At 39.3% G+C, this 25087-nt stretch overlaps 1 protein-coding gene across 2 annotated transcripts in view; it reads right to left on the bottom strand.

The window, feature by feature from the left end:
- EPHA4 (EPH receptor A4) overlaps window positions 1–25087 on the bottom strand; it is a 141157-nt gene that overhangs the window by 110457 nt on the left and 5613 nt on the right. For both annotated transcript variants that reach the window (XM_027589823.1, XM_027589824.1), the window contains exon 3: window positions 22481–23144. In XM_027589823.1, coding sequence (XP_027445624.1) covers window positions 22481–23144 — 664 coding nt within the window. The remainder of the gene's footprint in view (window positions 1–22480; window positions 23145–25087) is intronic.

The following is a 25087-nucleotide window of genomic DNA, read 5'->3' on the forward strand; positions in this document are numbered from 1 at the left end:
TTCTCTTCTAAGACACAAATGAAAATCTCCTTAGGGATGCAGCTCTACCTGTAATTTATCTCTACATTATTCTTGTGTGTAATATTATTTTTGGCATGTTAATGCATTATCAAAGAATTCCAATCTAGTGACATGACAAAAGCTGTATTTCATTTTGGAATGTAAAAAGTGTGAAAATCAATTGAATTATATACCAATGACATGCAATAAGGATAACCAGTATATTCTGGGTAATGTCACTTTTCCAGAATGATTAGCAGCCTAGAGCTATTAGATTAATTACCAGAGTTTTATTCTTACTATTATAACCAGTTGGATTTGCTGAAGGGAAATAAAGGCTCAAAGCTCTCCCCGCCCCCCCAAAAAAGAAAGAGTGATTTGCCAGAATCCACATAATTCAGATGATTAACTTCCTTTCTTGGCACTTGACTAAACCCATGAGTTTATGCTGGCAAATAAAGTAAGTACTGAAAGTTGAAGTCACTCTTTGATCTAGTAAATAAACCCACAGAAAATTCGGCCTCAATAACATTCTTTAAATTTATGACATAACCAGAATTGTAACAAGATGGTGACAAATCCTGGTTTCTTACTGAAAATACATGATACATCTTATGAGTGCGCTTCAAATATCAATGGGCTGTTTATAAATAAACAAAATCACAGCGACATTTGTCTTTTTACATTTGTTTACTCATTCATTCATTCCAATAATCACATAAGGAGTGCCTGGACCACATAGGACCCTATATGCTATATTGTTTCAGGCACTGTATGGGGACGCTAAGATAAATGGAATATTGACTTAGCCCTGGAAGAACGAAGATTCTGGCACTGAAGTCCATATAGAGTTCTATCAGTTGTTCACCGAACAAAGGTATCCAACTCAAGGGGAAAATACAACTTTAATAAAATGCAACTTAAACTCTTCTCACCTAACTCAGGGCCACAACAACCCAGTAGTAGCAAGAGTAAGAGCTAATATTTTTTGAGTGACTACCATGTTCCAGGCGTGGTTCAGGGGCTTTACAAGTATTTACATGTCTAATCCACACAACAACCTGATAGAGTAGGTATTATTACTACCTGCATTTTATACATGAGTGAACTAAGCACAGAGAAACAAACTCACTTGCCTGAAGCCAAACAGTTAATAAGTTGTAGGGAGGTTATTCACTAAGGAATACTCTGTGCCCTGAAAAGTCAGAATGTGTCAATAGAAAATATAAGTGACTTTAGGGAATGTAATTGAAATACCCACCAAGTTCCAAGGGAGAAGAAAGTGCTGCTTTAACAATGTCTCGAAGAATGTGTACCATTGAGACAGGCAGGACGTGGGACAGCTTGAACTGTGGACAGAAGCCCAGCAGCGGGATGCAGTGAAGGAACACTTTAGAAAGAGCTCGGACCACCTTTCCCCAAAGGGCCATATGTAAAAACCGGAGTTATTTCAGAGTAGGAGTATCTGTGATCAACACTCAGGTTTAGGAAGATTTATAATCCTGGTGTGTGTGTGTGTGTGTGTGTGTGTGTGTGTGTGTGTGTATGTGTGTGTATGTATACATATACATATGTATACACACATATCCTATTATAATTCTATATCCAGCCTATATATTGAAGGCTGGGTACATTTGGAGGAGGGAAGCAGGCAGAAGAGGAGCGATTTGTCATCATGCCCAAATACTACTTCATTTATTAGCACCTGTCCATTTTTACAAGACAATTTTCTTAATTAGTTCAATAAATCCTCTCTATTCAGAGCAAAACACACAGCTGCCACTCTTGTGATTACTTAAGTTTCTATGTGCAAGACAAAACAAATATACATCCAACTAGTGATACCTTGAGCCAGTGAATCAAGCCAATTTCCTCAGTTGTCTTAACATCTGACAGAAGTAAACAGCATCCACATGTAATTTAACCTGGCCAATGGAACTGAAGTTCCCAAACAGGCGATTTTTAATCAACTTAGTATCTTTCCTCTTTTTGTACTGATCTCACCTTTTTAAAAATTTGATTTTATACTCGATGGGCATACCACAAAGCCTTCTGTACCAACTAGTCCTCTCAGCACAGGATGGGGGAAATGGTGAGAGAGTTTTTATTGAATCCATGAGTGGGAGGGGCAATTACTATTGAATTATATAATCTTAAAATTAGAAGGGACCAGAGTTAATGATTCCCATCTGTCTTTCCAGCGAGGGATACTTGCTGAAGCTCCTCTTACCCAAAAGACTCCCTCTAGTTTCTGCTTAAACGCTTTCCATGGTGGAGAGCTCACTGCTTATCTTTGATGGGATGGCTGTCCAGGCATGTAGAAACCTCACTGACACAGGTAACAGAGGGAGATAGGGACTAACCGGAATCCAGAGGAACCAGGTCTATGGAAACAGACATAGGGCCAAATTCGTGTCCCAAATGTTGTGCAAAGCTAGGCGTTGATTTGGGACAATGTCAAACTCTCAGGACTTCGAGCCACAAGGCAGAGAACAGAAGCAGCTGGGGGGACGCAAGAAGGGACCATAGTGGAAGTCAGGCAGGCAACCCACATTCAAGCTGATAATTCAGAGGAAGATTCTGTGAGATTGAGAAACCGGGCGGCAGCAGCCTTGGGGAAGGGAACGGCAGGCTCATTCATAGAGGATTTCGGGAATACAGCCAAAGGTGCTGGTCCCAGTGGGGAACTGGAATGCTGAGCTGGAAAGAGACAGGAGTAGTTATAGTTTCTGGGCCAATAAGGTGTGTGGGAAGCTATAACACCACAGGCATGTCGATGCCAATATTCACCCCAAGCAAGACAGGAATGCAGTCTACAACAGCAAAACGCTTCCATACCCAGCAAGTAGGGGATTCGAAGGCTACACCTCTGAACCACTTCCTTGGTCTGCACTGGGAGTCGAGAGGAAAAAGCAAGTCCCACCACGTAAGCAGAATAAAATCATTCTGTCTTTAGACATGTCCAGCAAGAAGCCAGAGAGGATAGGTACCAGGAACATTCCCAAATACGACTTCAAGTCGACTTTGTGTGTGAAAGTGTTTCTCTGCGTTTTCAAAATGCTCTACAAGGAACGGTATTAGTTTCATGAATAAAATGTGTTCATTCATTTAACAGAAAAAAAACAGTAATATGGCTTTATATTTCACATTGCTAAGAGGTTAGTTGCAAAAAGCAGAATGAAATGTTTTAGGTCTGAAGAGATGCATTCATGGTCTCATTGTCCGTGGAGACTCTCTACCCTATTTCCAAATGACAAGCTCTTCCAGATTAGGGCCAGTGTGTGCGGGGTTCTTTCACTGAGAAAGAGGGAGCCAAGAGGATTAGGAAAAGGTGGGAAAGAAAGGATGAAACAGTTTTCCATTTTCCATCCGTGCAACTGGAAAAAATAACCTGCAAGATGCTAAGTTTGTTTTAAAGTGGGAAAGGTGCAAAATTGAACTGGAAAATTAATATTCCATGGTGAAAAAGTGGGTCCCTGGAGAAAACAGGAATGCTCGTATAGGCACTTGGATGACCTAGTTTAAAGGTGTTAGAGCTCCAAAGTGTAACAAGATGAATTTTAAGGTCACAGAAACAATTGATTACACAGCAATCAATGCATTTAACTCATAAAGAAGGAGAAATCAGCCAATCCTACGGGAATTTGAACTCCTGGTTTCTATGTGTGTATTTTAAAGTCCATGTACTGTCCATGAGGTCATTTTCCTTTCCAGCTGGGGAAACCCTGAAGGCATTCTGTAAAACTGTAAGACAAAAGTGTCTAAGCGAGTATATAAAGACGATCAGCCCCATCAAGCTCACTTTAACAATGTCTTTTCGAAAGGCAAGATTTCTCTGGGTTTTAAGAGCAATGATGCTCCTTAGATAGGAGGAGGAAAAACTTACAGTAAATTTAGAGGCAATAATTTACATCAGGTGACTAAACCATACAATCCTTTATATTAGAGGTTATCCTTTACATTAAAGGGAGCTGCCAACAGCTATCACAGGTAGACAAAGAATCCTACATTTTGTTTAAAACAAGCATAAGAATGAATTGATTTTTAGCTTGAAAAGGTAATTTTTTGCCAAAAATTTTTGTTGGCAAAAACCTTGAGAAGGTAAATCCTTAAAAGAAGTTTTCTCACATGCAAGTGCAATAAGTAAAACTATCTCAGCTTCGGGAGTTCGTTTTGTTAATGAGTATTGCATGGAAATTAACACATAATGTCCCTAAAGGTACACTACTTCTCCTTGTTTGTTTCAAGCTCCGGTAAGCCTGAACCTCAAAACTGAGCCTTCTTCAATACATGTCGAAGCCTTTAAAACTGCGTATTTTTCAAACCAAGAATTATTAGAAAATAATTAAGGCTATATTTGAGATTTTGCCGTGATGATACTCAGGACGATGTTACTAAAAGCACCAAATGGAAAACAACCCACATGTAGAATTCAATGGGAGCTGGCTGAAGAAACTGTCATATACCCAAGCTGGAGAAAACTCTTATTTACTGATCTGGAAAGATTTTATGATCATGCTATATGATGGATAACTCTTAAAGTGTGTGTATATTGTATATATAAAAAAAAAGTTTGAAAGCATAGAAAAGTTTGAGAGCATGACTCTCATTATGTGGTGACATTATAGATGATTTTGCCAGTCTTTCTTTTTCTTTTTACTTACTTATGTTACTGCATTTTTCTACAAACAACTTGTAAATTTCTTGTGTGTGTGGATTTTTTTTTTTCCTGAACCTGATAACCCGTGATTCATCACTTCCCTTGAACATGGCTTAAAACCATAGTTAGATACTCCAGTTAAGCAGGGTTTTCCACACTACACCTGGCAGCTATGCACATAATTAAAGCCAGAATACACTTAATGAGAAAGCTATGTTATAGCCTAGGAAGTACTAATCAGCTAAAATTTAAAAAAATTACTATCTTCTTTAACCAAAGATATAATAAATGTATAAATAAATATAACACATACTATATACAGATCATATGAATTACACTGCAAAATTCAAAGTAATAGTCTCTCCATTTCACAGATGAGGAATACAAGGGCTTAGAGGAATCACGTGATTTGTAAAAGATTCATACTCAAAGAAGAGCCCTGGTCACCAGAGCCCAAGCTGTAGCCTCATTAGCGACATTGTTTTCATGAGAAACCCACACAGGCATAGATCAATACATAAAATAAACTCTGAGACAGGAAGACAGAAAACTTGATACAAAGGCTAAGTTGTAACAACCTGTCAGGTGGACATGTATTTTATAGAACAAAGAGAGAGGTATCTTTCATCTCCTGTGATGGAATGAAATATATCCCCCTAAGTATTCATATGTGGAAGCCCAAACCCCTAGTGTGACTATATTTGGAGATAAGACCTTTAGGGAGGTAATTAAGGTTAAATGAGGTCATAAGGGCAAGGCCCTAATCTCACAGGACTTGTGTCCTTTAAGGAATCTCTTGCTCAACACACACACACACACACACAAAAGGCCATGTGAGGACACAAAGAGAAGGTGACTGTCTACAAGCCAAAAGGAGAACCTTCACCAAAACCAAATCTGACGGCACCTTCACCTTGGACTTCTGGCCTCTAGAACCATGAGAAAATAAAATTCTGTTCGTTAAGCCACCCAGTTTATGGTATTCTCTATGGCAGTCCAAGCAGCTGAAGATATTTCCCAAAGAATATCAAACAAAAGCCTCTCACAAGTTGTTTTTCTACAAAGTCAAATTCAGAATTGAAAAATAAATAAAAATGTTTTCATTCTCCTTTCCTGGACCAGTACTCTCATCCACTCAGACATTCACAAGTATCAACTAAACTAATCCTTCATCCTGCCACACCAAACCACCATCCCTTAAAAATTACCACATCCTCTAGGATTTTTTTTCAAAGATTTTATTCATTTATTTGAGAGAGAGAGAATGAGAAAGAGAGAGAGCATGAGAGGTGGGAGGGTCAGAGGGAGAAGCAGACTCCCTGCCAAGCAGGGAAACCGATGCGGGACTCGATCCCGGGACTCGAGGATCATGACCTGAGCCGAAGGCAGTCGCTCAATCAACTGAGCCACCCAAGCGCCCCCCTTGGATTTTTTTAATATAAGAATGAAATCACCATGTACTGATGGACCAAGACTAAAACTTAGAAGTTGCTCAAAACTTTTCCTTTCACATACGCCCTTTTTTCCATTGGCTGCTGTATCCATGCTCCGGTTTCCTGCCGTATGCATTTTGCCTCCCACTGACCAGACACAGTAGATGCTTAAGAAATGTTTACAGTTGAAGTCAGCTGCTGTTCAATACTCATGTTTAATTTTCCAAAAACATTCCTTCACACCTCATCTGCAATGATATTCAGCATTTCCCTCCTCCAGGTCCTCACCTGAGCTTAGTCCATTTCTCAGATACTATAAACAGTTTTACAAAGCTGCCTGCTCCCTTAGACTGAACTCTTTGCTAAGGAACTTTTTTGAAGAAAAAAAAAAAGTGGTGCATGGAAAGCATGGAGCATTCAGTACGTACTGATGTAGCAGAAAGAGGCATAGTATATCCAAGGAGTTCAAGTTTATATGAGGGAGAACGTTTACTGAAACCCCAATAAATGCAATCAAGGACCAAATTTAACCTTTTCTCAAAACTGAAGAGTAAGGCTTAGGTATAGGGCACTTAGTTCCCCCAACGTCCTCCACCCCTCCACTCCCGCATCAGGCTCCTTGCTCAGCGGGGAGCGTGCTTCTCCCTCTGCCTGCCACTCCCCCTGCTTGTGCGCGCTCGCGCTCTCTCTCTCTGACAAAAGAATAAATCAAATCTTAAAGATATGCAGATACTACTTTGCCTTGGCTGCCCACATCTTTTCTGGGCTTATCCTGCCTTGGCAGGATCGAAATGGCAGGATTCTACAATTCCTGACTTCAGGAAGCAGTCCTTACTCATTTATTATATGTGTTATTAATTTGAGCCTCAGTTTCTTCATCTGTTAAATGAGAAACATGTTCTAACTGCAGGATTCCTGGGGCCCTACCAGCTTGAACATTCTCCGCTCTTAAGGAAGACAGATGTCCCACTTCACCGAGCAACAGTATGGAACTTGGGTTTCCCTTTGCCTCTCTCAGCAACAGAACCCAAACTAGTCCATCTTGCCCTCAGGATGAAAAGGGAGGACAAAGAGCCATCCAAGATGTTTCCATTGTATATAGGACTATAAAGAAATCTTTTGGAAGGGCAACTACTCAGCTTGGGCAAACACATTATGTTTTCTGTGCGCAACGCTTGTGTAGAGAAAAGTAGTTTGCAAGTTAAATTTTAATCGCCATGTTAAAGTAATGACCTCCTTTATTAATTAGGATTACATCGCAAGCAACAGAAAACCCGATTCTAAACGGTTTAATCTAAAAAAAAAAGAGAAAAAAATTAAATAAAGGAATTTTTGTTACTTACAAAACAATTCAGGATGGAACTGTTTTTAGGTGCTGAAAGGTGAGCCATTTCCACGGAAGCCACAAAGTAGCATCCCAGTGGGGGAAGGGTAGAATGGATGGTGGGGGGGGTGGCTAAAGGAACTGACATCTACAGCAGTCCCCCTCATCCTGGGTTCACTTTCTGTGGTTTCAGTTACCCACAGTCAACAACAGTCCAGAAGCGGATGATCTCCCTACTGTCACCAGATGGTCAAAAGCAACCAATCGCCAAATCACAACGCCTACGTCAGTCCCCTCACCGGAGGCGTTTTATCATCTCACGTGAGTCACAAGAAGGGTGAGTACAGTACATTAAGATTTTGAGCGACAGACCACATTCTCAGAACTTTTATTATAGTTTATTGTGATCACTGTTCTATTTTATTACTAATTATATGGTTAACCTCTTACTAAGCCTAATTTATAAATTAAACTTTGTCATAGGGATGTTTAGGAGAAAAACAGCATATACAGGGCTTGGTACTATTTGTGGTTTCAGGCATCCGTTGGGGGTCTTGGAATGTATCCAAGATAAGGTGGAGGGGGGGACTATTGTACCACCATTTGCAATTGTTTACCCATGTTTTTTCTCTTTCCCCTTATTATAGAAATGTATTACCTTCCAAATGGGTTCACTGCCATTTTTTTCCCTGCACACACTTCCAAGTAAATGCTCTACCTGAATCAGCTTAAATGCACATGCTCAACATTTAGATAATTAAAAGTTCGCCATCCTTTTCAGATTGATTTTCCTTCTAAATCTCCCTGGATTTATTAGACAACATGTGAGAAATCAAAAAGTTCTCATTCTCTTAGGCTGTCCTCCTGTTAAGATGAGATGATGCTCTGTCTTATGTAAACTTGGGTCTATGTTTGTACCTTCCTCTCTGCTGTGATACCAAGTCAACATAAGAATAATTTGCTCAGTAACACACTCTAGGACAAGGTCTTCAGCCTTAATAATTGCAAAGTCACAATTTGCTCTTTGCAAGGCCATTCAAAATAACACAAAGGCCACCCATTGGCAGATGAATGTTTGACAAATCTTGGGAGTAAACACAGGGCACTGTTTACATAGACTTGGCATTTTAAATATTCTTCTTACCTTGTAAGAATAGAAGGTGATCCCATATTGTCAACTCGGAGAGTTTCCTTTCTTTCTAACAGTTCTTACCCAGGCAGAGTAGGGTATAGAAGTGGCACATGTGGAGGTTGGAGCCAGTCTAACCGGTTCCAAATCGTCTTGGGGAGTCTACATGACCTTAGGCACCTCTCCATGCCTCAACTTTCCCAACTGTAAAATGGGGATAATAAGAGTAACATCTGGTCTGTTACAGGGACTAAAGGATGCCGCAGGCATTTCGTGCCCAGGAATTGCTCAGGATATTAAATGCTTGACAGAGCTGCAAGGCTTGGTGGAGTACTCGAGGAAGTGGTGGAGTACTCGAGGAAGAATCGTCCTGCCCAGAAGGACAACGGTGTCCCTTTTGGGAAACACAGGATCTCCAATCTCTAACCTGTTAGATGCCCTGGGGTCATCCAGCCAGTGTGAACATGTCCAAAATATGTGGAGCTCATGGCCTCCCAAGGCACGGCACTCCGCTCTTGCCTAGTTCAAAATACTAGACAGTTCTTCCTTATACTGAGGCAGTATCTGTCCTCTGGTCTTCATTCTGCCTGCCATAGCCTACGAAATAATTTGTCTGTTTGGCTAAATGAAAACTGAAATTTGACATTCCTCAAAACCAATATAAAATATTTACAAATTATTATGTCAGCGTTGTGGCTCTAAGGAGCACCAGATGTTTCTATTAACAGTGGATCTGTCATTTCATGGTCTGTCTTTCTCTCTCAATAAAAAAAGGATAGTAAAGCACCACAGCTCAGAGGGACTGCATCCACATTCACCGGCAGTGAAACGCAGCTTTCCCTAATGGGATATTAAATATTTCCTCAACTAGATTCTCATTAACGACCGGGCTCCTGATTAATGAGTAGCTCAACCATGCCAAAGCGCTAACTCCAGGTCCAACGATCTGTTACATTTACCTTCTATTTTCAAGATCTGCACGAGTAACATGAAATCTCAATAACGGAATTATGGATGAGAGCAATGTGACATTTTTGCTTTTTCCCTAAAGTCAGCAGAGGCTGGGAAAGGCCCAAATCAGAGTCAAAGAGCACGTCTACTCTGTTAGGGTTGAAAATGTGTGTGATTTGAAAAGCAACGGAACAAAATGCCAGGGCCAATTTCTTTTATGGGGTTTTGTACTTTTTATTGAATTCTAGCAAATAGAAAAGTGCCCAAATCATAAGTACCCAAATCATAAGCCAGTTTTAATGGTGAAGTCCTTCAAACTCGCAGAGAAAAGCTAGTTCTCACGCACATTAACGTTCTGCGGTGTTAATTAAAACTGGAAAACTAGCGGGACACCTGGGCGGCTCAATCGATTAAGCAGCTGCCTTTAGCTCAGGTTGTGATCCCAGGGTCCTGGGATCAGAGTCCCACATCTGGGCGGACTCCCTGCTCAGCGGGGAGTCTGCTTCTCCCCCTCCCTCTGCCTGCCGCTCCCCCTCCTCTGCTAGCTCCCTCCCTCCCTCTCTCTCTCTCTCTGACAAATAAATAAATAAATAAATCTTAAAAAAAAAAAAAGTTATCCAAATTAACTTTACAAATTGACCGTAATACCAAAACCTTCTAAGAACAGGATCAGACAGAGGGCAAGGAAGACATACAGTTGTAAAGCAAGAAAGAGAAATAGAGAAAGAGAATATATTGGCTAATATCAGTTGAATAGCTCTTAAAGACTCATGATAAAATAATAATAACAATTTCCACTCCACATTTTACTGACCACTAAATAGATGCCACTTCTCAAGTGAAACTTATGTACATTGTTATGTACATTACATTCATTATTTATCCTAAGTCTATTCATGGAGTAGGTATCATTATCCCCGAATTACAGAGGAGAAAATTAAAGTACTAAAGTAACTAGCCCATCATCACATTGTAAGTGATAAAGCTGAGATTAAAATTAAATTCTTATCCCAAAGCTTTGGCTCTTATCCACTATTTTCATAAAAAAACGAAAAACAAAAAACAAAAAACAAAATTCAAGAAACTATCAAAATTTATTGCCAACTAATAGTTTTTTTTTTTCCCACAAATGCAAAGAGAATTTACGGATCATTTTCAGAAAAATCTAACATGTTTAATATTATAAATACAACAAGCCAGAAAGGTCACATAACTAAAAGCAATACTTGAAGTAATTTAACAGAATTTAAAATTCCTTCTCTCTGAGAAATGTTTAGGAATTGGAAATACGATCTTAAGAAAAAAAATATCTCATATCATACTTAAACTATGCTCACTAAAAGTGGGCATAAAATAAAGATGTTCACAATCCTCTACTGGCTTTTATTACTGGTCTGAAAATTCTGACCAGTGTTGTAAGACAGAAATCAGAAATAAGAGGTTTAATTTTTAGAAAGAAGGGAAAAATATATATATTACTGCATTCAGTCAAAACTATTAGTTCTCTAGAAAACTCTGGAGAATTAACTGAAAACCTATTAGTATTCACAAGACAGTTCAATAAAAAATTGGTTGCAAGATAAACATACAAAAATCAATAGCTGTCCTGTAGATCAGTGATAACCAGCTAGAAGATCTAATGGAAAATATTGGAAAAACTCAAAAAGTTTGTGTCTTTCAGTCATTAACTGTAGTAGAAGTCAATAATCCTTTCTTCAGGGAGGGGTTCTTTTTAGGATAACCATTTTTTAAAGTTATGATGATAGTTGTGATGTTTATAAGAGCAGACATTACTTTCAAGAAATGACTTTATATTTTCCTAGCAGAAGAAAAAGAAAGATCTAACAATGAATTTTTTAAAAACCCATTTCAGTACAATTGCTGAAATCAGAGTGCAGGATTCTTACCGTATCAAGTACCCATTTAAAAATTATTGAAATAATTACAGTTACAATGTTTTGTGAATGAGGATCCCAGAGTCCTTCATAAAGGTTAGGATAAATTACGGACTTGGTTTACTTTAGCTAAGTACAATCGCCATTTTTGCCCTGTGGAGGAGAACTTCCAAAATCTAAGGCCATTGGAGACCTTCTGGTGGTGTTTCAAACCTTTTTTTAAATATTTCTTTTCATTCATGCAAAGATAACGTTCTCATTTTTCCATCAACATGGGTTCCTTTCATATACATCCACCACACTTTTATATTGGTTTACTGGAGTCTTGCATGAGCATTAATTTAAAATTCTAGGCTACAGAAGTGCCGAATTACTATACTGTAAACCTGAAACTAATAAAACACTGTACGTTCGAATTAATTAATTAATTAAAAATTAAAAACAAAAGCAAGCAAACAAAAAATCTAGGATACAGGGAGGTAGTTCCTAAAGAAAACATTGCAAATGGAAGCCTGAATGCTCAAATATTACTTTTGTCTCCACTTCTTTTGTTGGCACCTCCTTAGAAAACAGAGCAATGAAATCTCAATTTCTCCCATTAGTTAATTAGCCACCTTTGCATCTTAAGTAATGGAAGCATTATACTGTTAATTACCTGCAAGTCCACTCTCAAAAATCAGTGACTGGTTTTTTTTTTCCTTATGCATAGATTTGCACAAGCCTTAAAAAAAAAAAAAAGAAACCTATAAAATACACACAGGCTAAATGTTACAAAATGGAGTGCTCTAACAGCTGAAGGTGAGTTCAGTCAACTAGTGCCCTTCTATTGATCTCTTATTCCTCCCAATACTTTTCTTCTAATCCTCTCCATAATTACATGAACTGCTACAGCTTTCTCGAAGCTGTCAATGCCTCCCGCGTCCGTTTTCAAATGACCAGAGAAGACGCAGTCTGGACACTAGATCAAACTGTCAATGTTCCCAACTCAGCAATGAACAATCCTCTTGAAATCTCCTGGCACATCTGTCAAGGGCCTCCTAGGGTTCTTCAAAACTCTTCCCCCTCCGAAGAGAGTAAGAAGGATGGAGGGGCCAGAAAGGTATTGATCTAGTCTTTTAACATGCTAATTTGCCTGGGGGCTGCTACAGTCATTGCCAAGCTGGACACTTCAAAAGGAAACTGTTTTTTCAAAGTGGAGATGTCTTTTTCAAACACTTAGAACTGAAAACAAATGAACCCAAGCATCAAGTTCACAGTGCAACGTGAGGGAGTCTGGCCAATTAGAAATGGGAGAACTCATGTAGAGAAAAGGGTTCTAAAATTAATTGATGACAGCAGGAAGTTGGAAAGTTTGAAACCTAGTTTAAACTTTGAAAGCCTGTGTGTGCATCACAACCAGGTAGGAAATAGTCTATTGGATCGCCTGCCTTAATCCTGGGGAGAAAAATTAAGACTTATGTGATTAAACTGATGTAAAGTATTAGAAACACTGATATTGATGAATGCTTGGACGTCTCCATAAGTGACAAAAATGGAAAATAAAATTGATTGTTCGTTTAATTACACCTCTAACTGGCAACACACCATTAAGACAAGAAAAAGGCGGAGGGAGCTGTAGCAAGATTATTAAGGTATCTTTGTCTACTACCGCCTTTGTCATCAGTTTATTATTTCATCAATGAAACATACAGCACAGATAAGACCACAGGACACCATTAAGTGTGCAATGATGGTGAGGTATTCCCATATTAAGTTTGCAAAATTAACTCATCCAAAGCAATGATCTGCTCACAGTTTTCAGGTCGTATATTTCTGTGGGATATCCTGAATGGTTAGCAATGGAAAATACCCTATCAAAGAGACAGTGGTGCTCCTAATGATAGCTGGGAAGCTTGGCATCTTAAATCAGTGACGTTCTTAAGGACAAAAGCCCATGAGAACTGCATTCCTCACTGATCTGTGTCTTAACTGATCATGAGGTTGGCCCATATTTACCTGCCATGGTATTATGGGAGGAAATCAGTATTCTGTTAACCTCTGACCCCTGGGATCTGAAGCAGACAAAGGCCCAATCTGGAGTCCTGGGAGAACAGAGCCAAATGTCAAACAGCAGGGAAGCGATTGTTCCGGAAACATTTGGCATGGGCACAGCCAGCTTCATTGGGGCAAACTGCTATTCACGGAAACAAGCCATGAAGAGATAACGCCATAAAATATGAACAAAATGGAACCTTTTCTGCCTTGCTTCTCAATTGTTGGCTTTATGGGACATCATGCTGAACAGTATGAAAAAAATCCAATTTGCTTTGAAGCGCATTAGTCTGTCTAACATCCTAATTATTGTTTACATTGCCATTTGCCTTCTATTAAGAATTGAATAATTACCCAGCACTTCATAGCTTAAAAATACAAGCAAACAGGATTATCTGGGTAATTAAGAAACAGTACTTTAGCTTTGTACTGCTGCGGGAAATATCTGTACACGTAGGGGAAATGATAATTATCAATCAACTTACTTCAAATGGTATTTTAAGGATTTTGAGCAATTTGAGATCTGTAACTTATTAAGAAGAGGTTAGTAAGATCACCTTTGAGAAGTGTGGGTCTGTTTAAATCCATCCTTAGAAACAAGAGCCAGATAAGCAGCTGAATTTTCTCATCCACTAATGACACCAGAGAACACAACAAGTACAGAGCCTTCTGGTGTTCTTTAATCCCCTAATAATCCATCCCAAATGGACTTTGAACAGCATCATCAAACTTTGTCAGACCATGTGGAGCTAACCCAAAGCTCTTCCACATTTCGATGATGTTGTTTTAGCTGACCTGCCTCCACTTAATTACACTGCAAAGTCAGGCTATGCCCATGTTCTGCCCTGTGAAATTAGCTTGAACTCAAAACTAACTGAACTTCAAAAACATTTCATGCGAAGTCCCCCTCTTCTACTTTATAGAATGCATATGATCATGGCCTTCTGAAGATAGCGCTGTGGCCAAGCAGGGTGAAGTCTGTGGTGTTAACATATGCAGTGCGCTTGCATTTCCATTCTAGGAGAATAAAGCAAAGGTTATTAAGTCAATTTGGAGACACTGGGTGGGATGCGAAGACCGAACTCAGAAGGCGACGTTCAACCCCAAGTGAATGCACATACAGAAGAAGGAACAGAATTATAGTCAATACGCCTTTTAAAGAAATTTATCTGGGACATAAGCGAAGGTAAGGGCTTTTAACTGTGAGTCTAGATACAAAGACTGATGTACTCATTCATCCATGTAGAAACAGATGAAAATACCAACGGTGATCTTGAGTTATATGCTTTCAGTATCCATTTGTTGAAGGAATGAATGGATTCCAGCCCACTAGTGACCTGAAGCCTATTTTTGGAACTTCCTGAGGTCTGACAATTCATTTTCAAAGAATTTTATCTTTTTGCTTTACAACTTTTTTAAGCCCTTTGTTGGGACACTTCTAAACATTCCTCGCATAATCTGAATAGTGCCATCTCCTACCTCTCAGAAAGAAGTGCAAGATCCCAGCTGAAGCTGTCACTAAACAGACAAGCTAAAGGAGTCACCAAAACTAGGTTACTTTCCAAAGGTCAAAATAAAATGAGCAGCAGGAGCTTGAGTTGTTTTTCAAGGGGCAAGGGGCCCGGGGAGTGACAAGCAGCCCCCCGGGGGTGGGAGGTGGGGGGTGAGGGGGTGCACAAAAAGAGCCCAGTGCAAACAGTCCACTCTACGCCCCCGCCCCCAATCTCTGGAAGCATTCAAATCAAAACCGAATTAATTTGCATGGTGTCTAAATCATTGGGTTCTGCATAAACAGAAGGAGATTTTGGCTGGAGTTTCCAAAGGAAGCCTTCACTGCCTTTGTGCGAGGGGGAAATGGGTGTGCTGTTTTGCATGAGGGAGCATACAGAATATGCAAATGAAGACTCCGCAGCCTGGAAATGCAACCCTAGGCAGACAGCTGACGACCCGCATTTACCCAGAAAACGCTTGGCGTCTCCAAAGGGAGTTGTAAGCGGTTCCGACAGGATTGTTTCCCAAGAAGCCGAAACAGACCCTGAATATTCATAAAATGTCCATTTAGTCATGGGACTATTAATTACTCTTCGGATCAAGAAATGGAGTGCCCTCACCTGCTCTCCTCCCCAGAAACAGCTCAGAGGTACCAGCTGTAAGGCACACAATGAAAAAGGTTTTGTGCCCGAAGTGAAAAAGATACAGTCTCTCAGGGTCCAGGGGACAGCTGAGACGTTCTTTAATCATGCCTTCTCACAAGGACAGTAAAACTAAAGAGCGCAGAGCCATCTTCTTGGACCAGACAAACAGCTTTAAAAGGGTAAAAGCTACAAATTGCTGTCTAAGTTTATAGAAACATCTAAAAGGTTGAATAAATAAAAGGTCATTCTTCTAAGCTACCTTCATCTCCCAGATTCTGAAAGTTTTCAGAACTTTCTTATTTCATTTTAATTTTTAACTATCTGCAGCAAGACAGACATGCACCCCACCTACCTGCCAGAGAAACTAAAATGCTGATGGTCTCACGGTCCCTTTACACTTTTAAAAACACTGAGGATGCCAAAATGCTTTTGTTTATCTGCCTTAAAACTGTCAATATTTACCAATAAAAATGGAAATAGAGAAATTTTAAAAGTAATTATTTATTAATGCACTTTAAAAAAATCAATGGTTGCCCATCACGTTTACATAAATAACATGTTAATGAAAAAATAACTATATTTTCCCAAAATACAATTCTTTTTAAGAGTGATACTTTTTTTTTGCAAATCGCTTTAATGTGTGTTTTAATAGAGGACAGCTGGATTCTCCTATTTGCTTCTGTATTCAATTTGATGAGATATCACACGTCAGGAAGCCTCTAGAAAACGCCACTCATGAAAAAAAAGAGAGGTAATAGGCAAATGATAACTAAGTATTAATTCAGAAAAGTTTTGACCTTGCAGACCACAACAAAGGGTGGTGGGGAATCCAGATAGAACACACTTGGAGAACCACTGCGCTGGGGCGGGCAGTAACATGGAGAACAGAGGATCTAATCAATGCATATAAGATCAGCCATTTCATACCACCTCCTACCCTTGCTTATGTAACATCATCCCTCCCCCTGCCCCCCAAAACAAAAACAAAAATACTTCTACTCTGGAGCCTACATGAACTGCTTTCATTGTTGGACAGACACTGGTCCAATAACCCATCAACATTATTTCTACCTAACAACAATAAAATTAACAATAACCACTTCCACTAAGTGCTTAATGATTCTAGACACTGTGCGAAACCCTCTCCTCCAAACATACATACTTATGTGTGTGTATCATACATAACATACTATTACCACCAATTTGCATTTGTGAACTTGAGGTTAAGTTAGTGTCCATGATCACACAACTGGTTAAGTAGCACAAGTAGAAACTGAACCCAAGTCTCAAACTCCAAAAGCAGGTCTTAGCTATTTTATACTAACAACTCTGTTAACCCATGCACTGAGGAGATTTGTGAAAGTTCAGGCACAGAGATGAATCATAAACACGATGAAAAGAGTTAGGACCCAACTGAAGTAGGAATTATAAACTCAGACCTCATTAATGCATCAGTCAGATGCAAAGATTTTGATATATTATCTTGACTCCGTGAAACATTACTCCACCAACTAAATATTTAATATGAAACAGGCCACAGTTCCTTATGCATTTATTTATTCATTCATTCAATGAACATTTAATGAGACCCCACTATGCTCTGTAATCGTCACTGGGGTTACTTGTCTGATTATACCATGCTGCACTTCTTCACATACGTGCTCACAGTAAGGAAGTTTGCTAAGTTCACCTGTCCAAGATAAAGCCAGAAAAGCCACAGAGCTAGCCAAATCATTCGATTTTTTAAGCAAACTTGTACATGTTTGATTCATAAATTAAAGTGTTTGTTTAAAAAATATTGCCAGGAAGAACTAAGGAACCTAAATATCTACCACTGAGGGAAAAATTATAGACTTCATACTACAGAATATTAATTAGCCATTATGAAGGATGAAGAGTGATATCCTCTAACATGGAATGATGTCCATAATAAACAGTCAAGTGTCATAAAAACAAGATGATAATGAAGAGGATGATTCTGGGAGAATATTTGGGTTGTCTGACAAATTATAAAGAGTGGTAACTCATAAAAAGTTGAAGAGGTTGAAGCATGCCATTCTTTGGTAATGTGAAATTCATCAATTAAATGGGGGGGGGGGACCTAAACCTGAAGTAGTCAAGTTCAATGATAGGAAAGTCAAACTTCTATCACAAGCACCTCTGCTTTGCACAGTAAGCAGTAACTGAAAAGCAATTTACTCAGTCTTTTCCAAAGACTCAAGTCTTCACAGAATAATGATGTCTTAATTCATTTTTGAAAGGTAAGAGGAAGCCCAGTTAGACTAAAATAAGTCATCAAATCTTAAATACCATATTCAAAAGTCCCTCACTGAGAGCATTCCTATGTGATGATTTGGTGCACCCACAATAGAGACCACTCCATAATTCACACTCACAAAAGAACCCTGGTCACATGAAGAAGGGGGAAAAAAAAAGTATAACCAAAAAAGCACAATAATTAAACCCTGTTCTTCTTGTATATAAAGAATTGTGTCTTTCAGTGATCACAGCCAGGCTTCAAAGCTGGAGATAAAAGCAGCCATGTGATTCAAGCAATTGATTCTTAAAGACATGATTCAGAGGTAGAAGAAAAATTTCAAAGGTGGAAAAGATATGAAGCAGCATCTCTCTGAACTATATTTTAAATGCTTCCTTTCCAGTACTTCTTTCTCCTAAGATCTTTCTAGAGTGGAGTAGGAAAAACCAAGTAATTTCTTTTCTTTTTTTTTTTTTTTAACGTAAATCTCTCCCTCTTTTCAGAGCCCAAATTTGAAATATTTCTGTTATAGCCATCAAAGCCTTTCTATCTTGTTCTTTCTCATAAGAGCTTTTACTGATACCTTTTGCTGATATGAAGGCATCATATATTAATGAAATATATTAGGCCCTGGATATGTATGACCTGAAACAATCTACAGCAACAATGTGTCTTTCAGCAAGGGCTTGATTCCTATGGAGCTTGACTTTGTCGCCGCTGTGATTCTTCGGCTTAAAGAGTGACTCCAGAAGAATGCCTTCTTTCCAGCAGTATAAGCAGTGCTTATTAATATTTCACAAAGAGTAAATCTGTGACTTCCCTTTCATTTTTCAGCTTTTTAATTAAGCAGAAAACATGTTAATAAAGCATCTTTTCCTCTCTTGGTCTGTTTAATCTTTCTGAAGGAATGAAAACAACCCTCCAGAACATTTGGACCATTTCCTCACTGGGGGGGTATATGCGGGGGGCAGGGGGGGAGGTGGCGATGCTGGGGTCTGAGGTATATTTTCGATTTCCTCCAACGGTCTGAGGAGACTTGGTCACGAGACTAACTAGAGCAGTGACTTATCCTCTGCAGCCAATCACTGGGCAAGTTCAAACTCTGCTGAGGCCAGCCAGCCATGCACTCTCCTGAAGACGCCCGAGTGGCTACTACTATTCTTTGTTGTCCGAGGAGACGGAGCCACATCATTTCAGAACATGTTATTCAAGAGCAGAATGAACTTGCAGCTGCTTCAGAGGGCAAGCCCGCCATCACCTCTTGACACTTTGGACGTAGCTCTCCATCCCTCGCCTCCATTAGCATGTACTGCTTGGAGGTAAGAAAGTCAAGAGGAAGTGTCACTCTGTCCCCGAGGTCCCTTGAGGACTCTGGCAGCTGACGAGGGTTAGAGTCAAACAACAGCACACCCCAGGCCCCCACCCACCCTGGCCATTTTTGCCCAAGGATCCTTTGTCAAACATGTAAGATCTTAATCCATCTTCGCTCTGACCTCCCAGACCCCAAGGAAGATGGATGAGGAAGTGAGTGACCTTTCCCCTGTTCTATTCGGCCTGCAACAGTAGGCCCACTGAAAAGACAATTGGGGAGGAACCTGCTGCCACAGTTCTGAAGACTTGCCAGTTCCCCTTTTCATCCCTTCTTAAGCTCTCTCTGCGCCTGGCCTTTCTTGTCCCGCCCCCAAATCACTTTTCTCTCACTCAAAGGAAAGTTCGCTTTCCGACAGGGGAGAAATAAAATGACACTCTCCAAACATTATTTTCAACATGAAGTGTAAAAACAGACATTATTCTTTGTTAGGGCAAAGGCAATTCTTCCATCCTATCTTTAGCTTTGACTTCCAAGAGGGGCTGGGAGATGGATGAACTTCTCTTTCGCTTGTTCAACTCAATACCTTAAAAGTCCATGACTATGACTGTGAGAAGGACAGGGTTACCAAAGAATTGCTAGCATTAACACTGGTTTAATGCTTAGGATCTGAAAGACGACTTCTACTAATCTTACATCACTGTGTCCTTATGGCAAGACTGTAAGCTAAGTACAATTATTTTCAACCCATTTTATAGATGAAGAAACCAAAGCTCAGAGGGCTTAAGAAACATGCTCAAGGTCATACAGTTAGTTACAGGGACCACAGTTGAGACACATTTCTTTGTCTCTGTGTTCTTTCTGCTCTACCTGGATGCTTCCCAGTAATGACATCAACGATGGAGTGAACGTTTTTATTACTACTAAGATTTTTACAGTCTTGAGTCATCTTTAAAAAGTCTCACTGAGGTTTGGAGTTGAAGAATCTTGCCATTGAAGTTTTTCCTTCCTCCCTAAATTCATCAGCAATGCCTACCTGGTACTATCAAGAACAAACAAATAAACAAAGGGCAAGATTTTGTTCAAAAATTGTCTTCTTGAAAGAGTTAGGCATTTTATGAGCAGCAAAGAAAATACCTGGGTAACCAGAGTGAGAACAATGAAGATTCTAAAAAACGGCCTCAGTCAACCTCCCCTTCCATTAAATATCTGGCCTTGTGTTAGGAACAGTTACCTTAGAAACGGACTGAGTCTAAAACATGGAGCCCCACCCCTTCCATGAACCATATGATTAACTGGATTCCCAAGATTATTTCCATAAAGCAAACTACTAAAACGTTCAATTGGCTTTACATTCACTTCCCCCTCCATCTTTTTCTCTTCTTCTTCTAATTTGGGTTGTAAAAATGTCAAGGAGTTTCACAGTGTAGCGATGTATGAGCTACGGGGCTCTACAACAATTGAAAATCAATGACATTAGATACGGAGATATACTAATGCCGGAGCAGGAAATGGAAGACAATGGTGTTCTCTCTCTCGCTCTCTTTTTTTTAATACATACAAGAATCTTGACATGTGAAGACGTGCAAGTCCTCTCTTATAAAAATCAAAAAGTCCGAATAATTTACTCTAAAATGTGATTCAGTGTCATCGCCCTGTTCATGTCACTGTACCTGCTATGATGATTGCAGTGTAGGTGCCAATAACAATGCACTCACGTATATTCTCATACTGATACCAGGTTAGGTTTCAGGGTTTCAATTTGGTACAGTTTATCCAGTAGTTGCTAAGTCAAGAGCCAACACAATGATCAAGAAATTAATCTTTGCAAACAACAACAAAAAAAACAACTTTAAATTCCAACTTCAAAATTTTCGAATTTACGAGTTTAGCTTTTTACTCCGAGTCAACAGACAAGGTAGCCAGCCTTTATTGTTCTATTTGCAATGAATTTACGACATTCCTTGTTAGCTACTCCTGGAAATAACTAGCAAATCAGGAATGACATTGTAAAACAGTATATACTATAAAAGGGAAAAATGCACAACCTATGACATCAAATTACCAAAAATGCAACTTTCTTCAGGTTATAGCTGTTGATTTCCAGTCAGTCGAGTGGATTGTCCCATAGTTAATCCCACCCTGTCATTAAGATGGTTGAAATGCCAGACAAATTGTTCGGCAGTCAGTTATTTCGGGGTCTTTAATCACCAAATCAGATGAACCATGTGGCAATCAGTCTACAGCTCAACAATCACCCTGAGAAAAGATTAATCGGATCTGTTCCATAAGTTGGGACCAGAGTTACACTGTTTAATAGTAACCATAATAAGATTGGCGGCAGTAGACTATTGATAAGCCCTAAAAATAAACACCACGCAAAAATAACAACCTTGGGATAACTGATTTTTTTAAGCCCTAATCCACACACCACACGAGCACTCCGTATAAATATGAACTCTTCTCATCTCTTACTTGGAAGCAAAGCTGCTACGAAGAAAACTATTTTACCAACTCCCCAGAAAGGGGAAATAAGAGAAGAAAGAATTGCATACACTCCACTGCAGGTAAGAAAGAAAAAAAAAATCACCTTAGTAATGTGATAAGTAGTAATTAGCATGATACAAAAGTCTAGATTTCTTCAAAAACTCAATAACCAAAATGGATCACAATTTACTCTTGCCTCTGACCACACAGATCAAATAAGACTCTCACTAGTTCTTTATCACCTCCTCAGGGAAATCAAGAGGTCTTTCATCAAGATTAATGTCACTTGCAGACCCTATCAATGGGAGCTCAGTGGAACAGAATGCACCTGAAACTTTGTCACTCCACTTTGTTGGGCCACGTCTACACAGGCCCATGAGGCAGGACAAACTCGATTTTAATCAGCAGGCGGGATTTGCAAGCCGGGAATCCTAGTTTCACATTTAAGTCGTTCATGTACATATATATACCACAAGAGATATTTACCATTTTTGCCATTTCACCAAGTCTATAGCCAGGGAAAACTAGGGTTCAAAAATGTGTCTGCCCTCTTTAAGTAAGAATCAATCAAGTCTGTTTCTTCAGCTTGTTCATTTACATTTCAGAGGGCCCGTCAAGCCGGTTCAGATCTAAGCGCCTGTTAGCAAATGTGTTTGGCCTTCTGCTGATTACACAGCATCATTTATTTTGTCAGTATTAGAAACGTCTTAGCCTTGCCACCTGGAGCTATAGCATTTACTCATTAGACCCCTCTGTCCCGCCACATCCCACAGGGGCTGCTAATTACTGGCTTTACTCCATTTAGTCTCATCTCTGATTTAATTACGTGCACTAAGAACTAATGAAAAGTACAATATGGCTCTTCTTACCTTGGCATTCTCCATTCCGCTCTTCATGCCCAGCATTGCATAGGCAGTTGCCAATGGGTACCAGCCATTCACCATCTGCCCCACAGTACATTTTTGGCACATCCTTCTCTTCTGAGTTGTTGACACAGGAGCCTCGAACTTCCACCAGGGAAGACGTATCGGCCCCTGTGATGGTGTCTGGAAACTGGGCCAGATTGCGAACGGTGAGCGGACACTTCTTATAGAACACACGGACTGAGACCAGGGCTATGCAGGCCCCCACATCCTGAAAAGCCAGATAAAACCCCTTTTTGCTCAGGGGCCCTACATCCCGGATCTCGGTGTTCAGCTTCATGATTCTGTCACCAATGTCCACTTGGGTGAAGCTCTCATCGGCCGCAATGGTGTCAATCTTGGCAAACTGGCTCTCTCGGATAAAACGCTCTTTGTCGTTGTCTGATTCATAGTAGTAGAGGTTAAACGTCTCCTTGCAAGTCCCCATGACACCCGGAAGACTGTTGCAGTCTCTCAAGGTGAACTTGATTTCAATGTACACCCTCTGAGCCCCCTCCCGGGTGATCCAATCAGTTCGCAGCCAGTTATTCTGGCTGGGTTCCATTACGTTGCACACTTGGTAGGTTCGGATTGGTGTATTTTTTTCATCCATTATACTCACTTCCTCCCACTGCAAAGATCCAAAGGAAATGTATCAATTACAAAATGTCATCATGCGATGACTTGTCAATTCTATTTTACACTCATAGGACAGTGATGATTTTTGTTTCAGGGAGGTAGAAAACTACTGAGAACCAACCCTCACTAACAAAACATCTTATGGGAGTTAAGACAATATTTTATTGGGGAGGTGTTTTGTGTGTGTTTTTTTATTTTTTTGTTTTTTTGGGTTTTTTTGGTGGTTGTTTCATTCTTTTGCCTAAAATCCAGAGGCCTGGGGAGATCTTTTGCTTATGGGTTCCCAGCAGTTCCTTGTGGTGGTCTAACAACCTCAGATTCACCTATTACAACAACTACAATTTCAAGTGGCAACAGTTCAAATTTACTCATAAATGAAAAACTAGTATGTGTATTGTTTCAACAACTGAGCAGAGACCTGCAAATTAAGAGCAGGAAGAAAGAAGCTTGCCAAAGGAAGACAATTATCAGTTAATTAGTGGTGCTCCTGTCAGAACTTTGCTCTCTAATACCTAAAAAAAAGTGTCAATTTTTTTTTTTTTTTTTTTTTTTTTGGCACTGTCACTATTCTTTAAAGGGGTAAAGAAAATCTCACTCTTCTGGTTTTGGTAATCCTGGGAAGACAGAAAGTAAACTTTATGGTTGGATTTCTCAAATCCACTGTTATTTATAACAATTAAACACTTTTCCAGAGCTATATATTCTTATTTTTAAAACATATACCATAAGTAAACAAGAACACACACATGTTTTGCTTCTAAATATTCTGTGGATATTGAAAATAAAATAGTAGGTGGTGCTTATGACTGAAAGCCCAAGAAAATTAAAGGAGAGTGGTAGGATTTTCTTTGCGATCTACTTCCTAACATAAAGATTCTAACAGTGGGACAATCTGAACTCAGTGTGACTGGAGTAGTAAAAACTCTCTCGCCACAGCTTTTAAAAATAATCCTAAAAGCAGCAAGATTGTTTGGGGGGCTCCTATAAGGCCACTAGGCAGCCTCCAATTCTTCACAAGTATCTACAGTAATGCATTTATATAGATCTGGTATAAATCAGCTTAAGTATCTAACACATGAATATAATTAGAAGAAAAAAAGATAGTTAAAAAAATTCATATTCTATAATAGCTCCCCTTAAAGCTCCATTCAATCCAATGAAGTACGTAGAACCATAATGTATCTTTTAACGAGTTTTCCATCTGTGCATTGGAAAACTATTAATGGATGGAAATGTTACTACGTGAAGGGCCATACTGCATAAAATTCTGTATCCTTTTTATCTGCTACCATTATGAAAGTTGGAACTGGGAGGGTAAGTGCCCTGTGGTGATTAAAATTTCTTTTTATCCGCTAAGCAATAAATCACCAGTAATTTACTTATTTGGGGGAAATTCATGTAAATCCAAAAATAGATCTCCACCTTCAAAAAACCCTACTCAGCATGCTTCTCATCTCAGAACAAAGGGAAAATGGAAAAACACATTTATCAGTGTAAATGAAAGCTCACAGGGATATCTCCACAGAGTTCATACCGGAGAGTTTGGGTCTAATGTGAATTTTCCAGCCTGAACTTAATTGTCTAAACACATTGATCAATTCGCCAGAACAATGACAAATCTCACCTTATTTTTTGTATTTTACAATCAGTGTCAGAAACACAATATGCTCCTTTAAATGAACACTGCCAAGAAATTAGAATTTTTTGCCACAATGTTGCCATCAGGAGCCATGACTTTCTGTTATTCTTATGTTCTGCTTAGTTGTTCTTACAGAAAAAAGACAACAGTGAGTTGTCGCTGACTATATTTCATATTTTACTTTGTGGTACTGTCAAGCAAATTTTCTGTTTCTTTTTAAAAATAACAGTAACAACAGATAAATGTCATTATTTATTGACAAAACCATGACCCCAAGTTTCCAGCCAAGAAAGATG

Source organism: Zalophus californianus, chromosome 3 (assembly GCF_009762305.2).
Source record: "Zalophus californianus isolate mZalCal1 chromosome 3, mZalCal1.pri.v2, whole genome shotgun sequence".
Classification (NCBI taxonomy): domain Eukaryota; kingdom Metazoa; phylum Chordata; class Mammalia; order Carnivora; family Otariidae; genus Zalophus; species Zalophus californianus.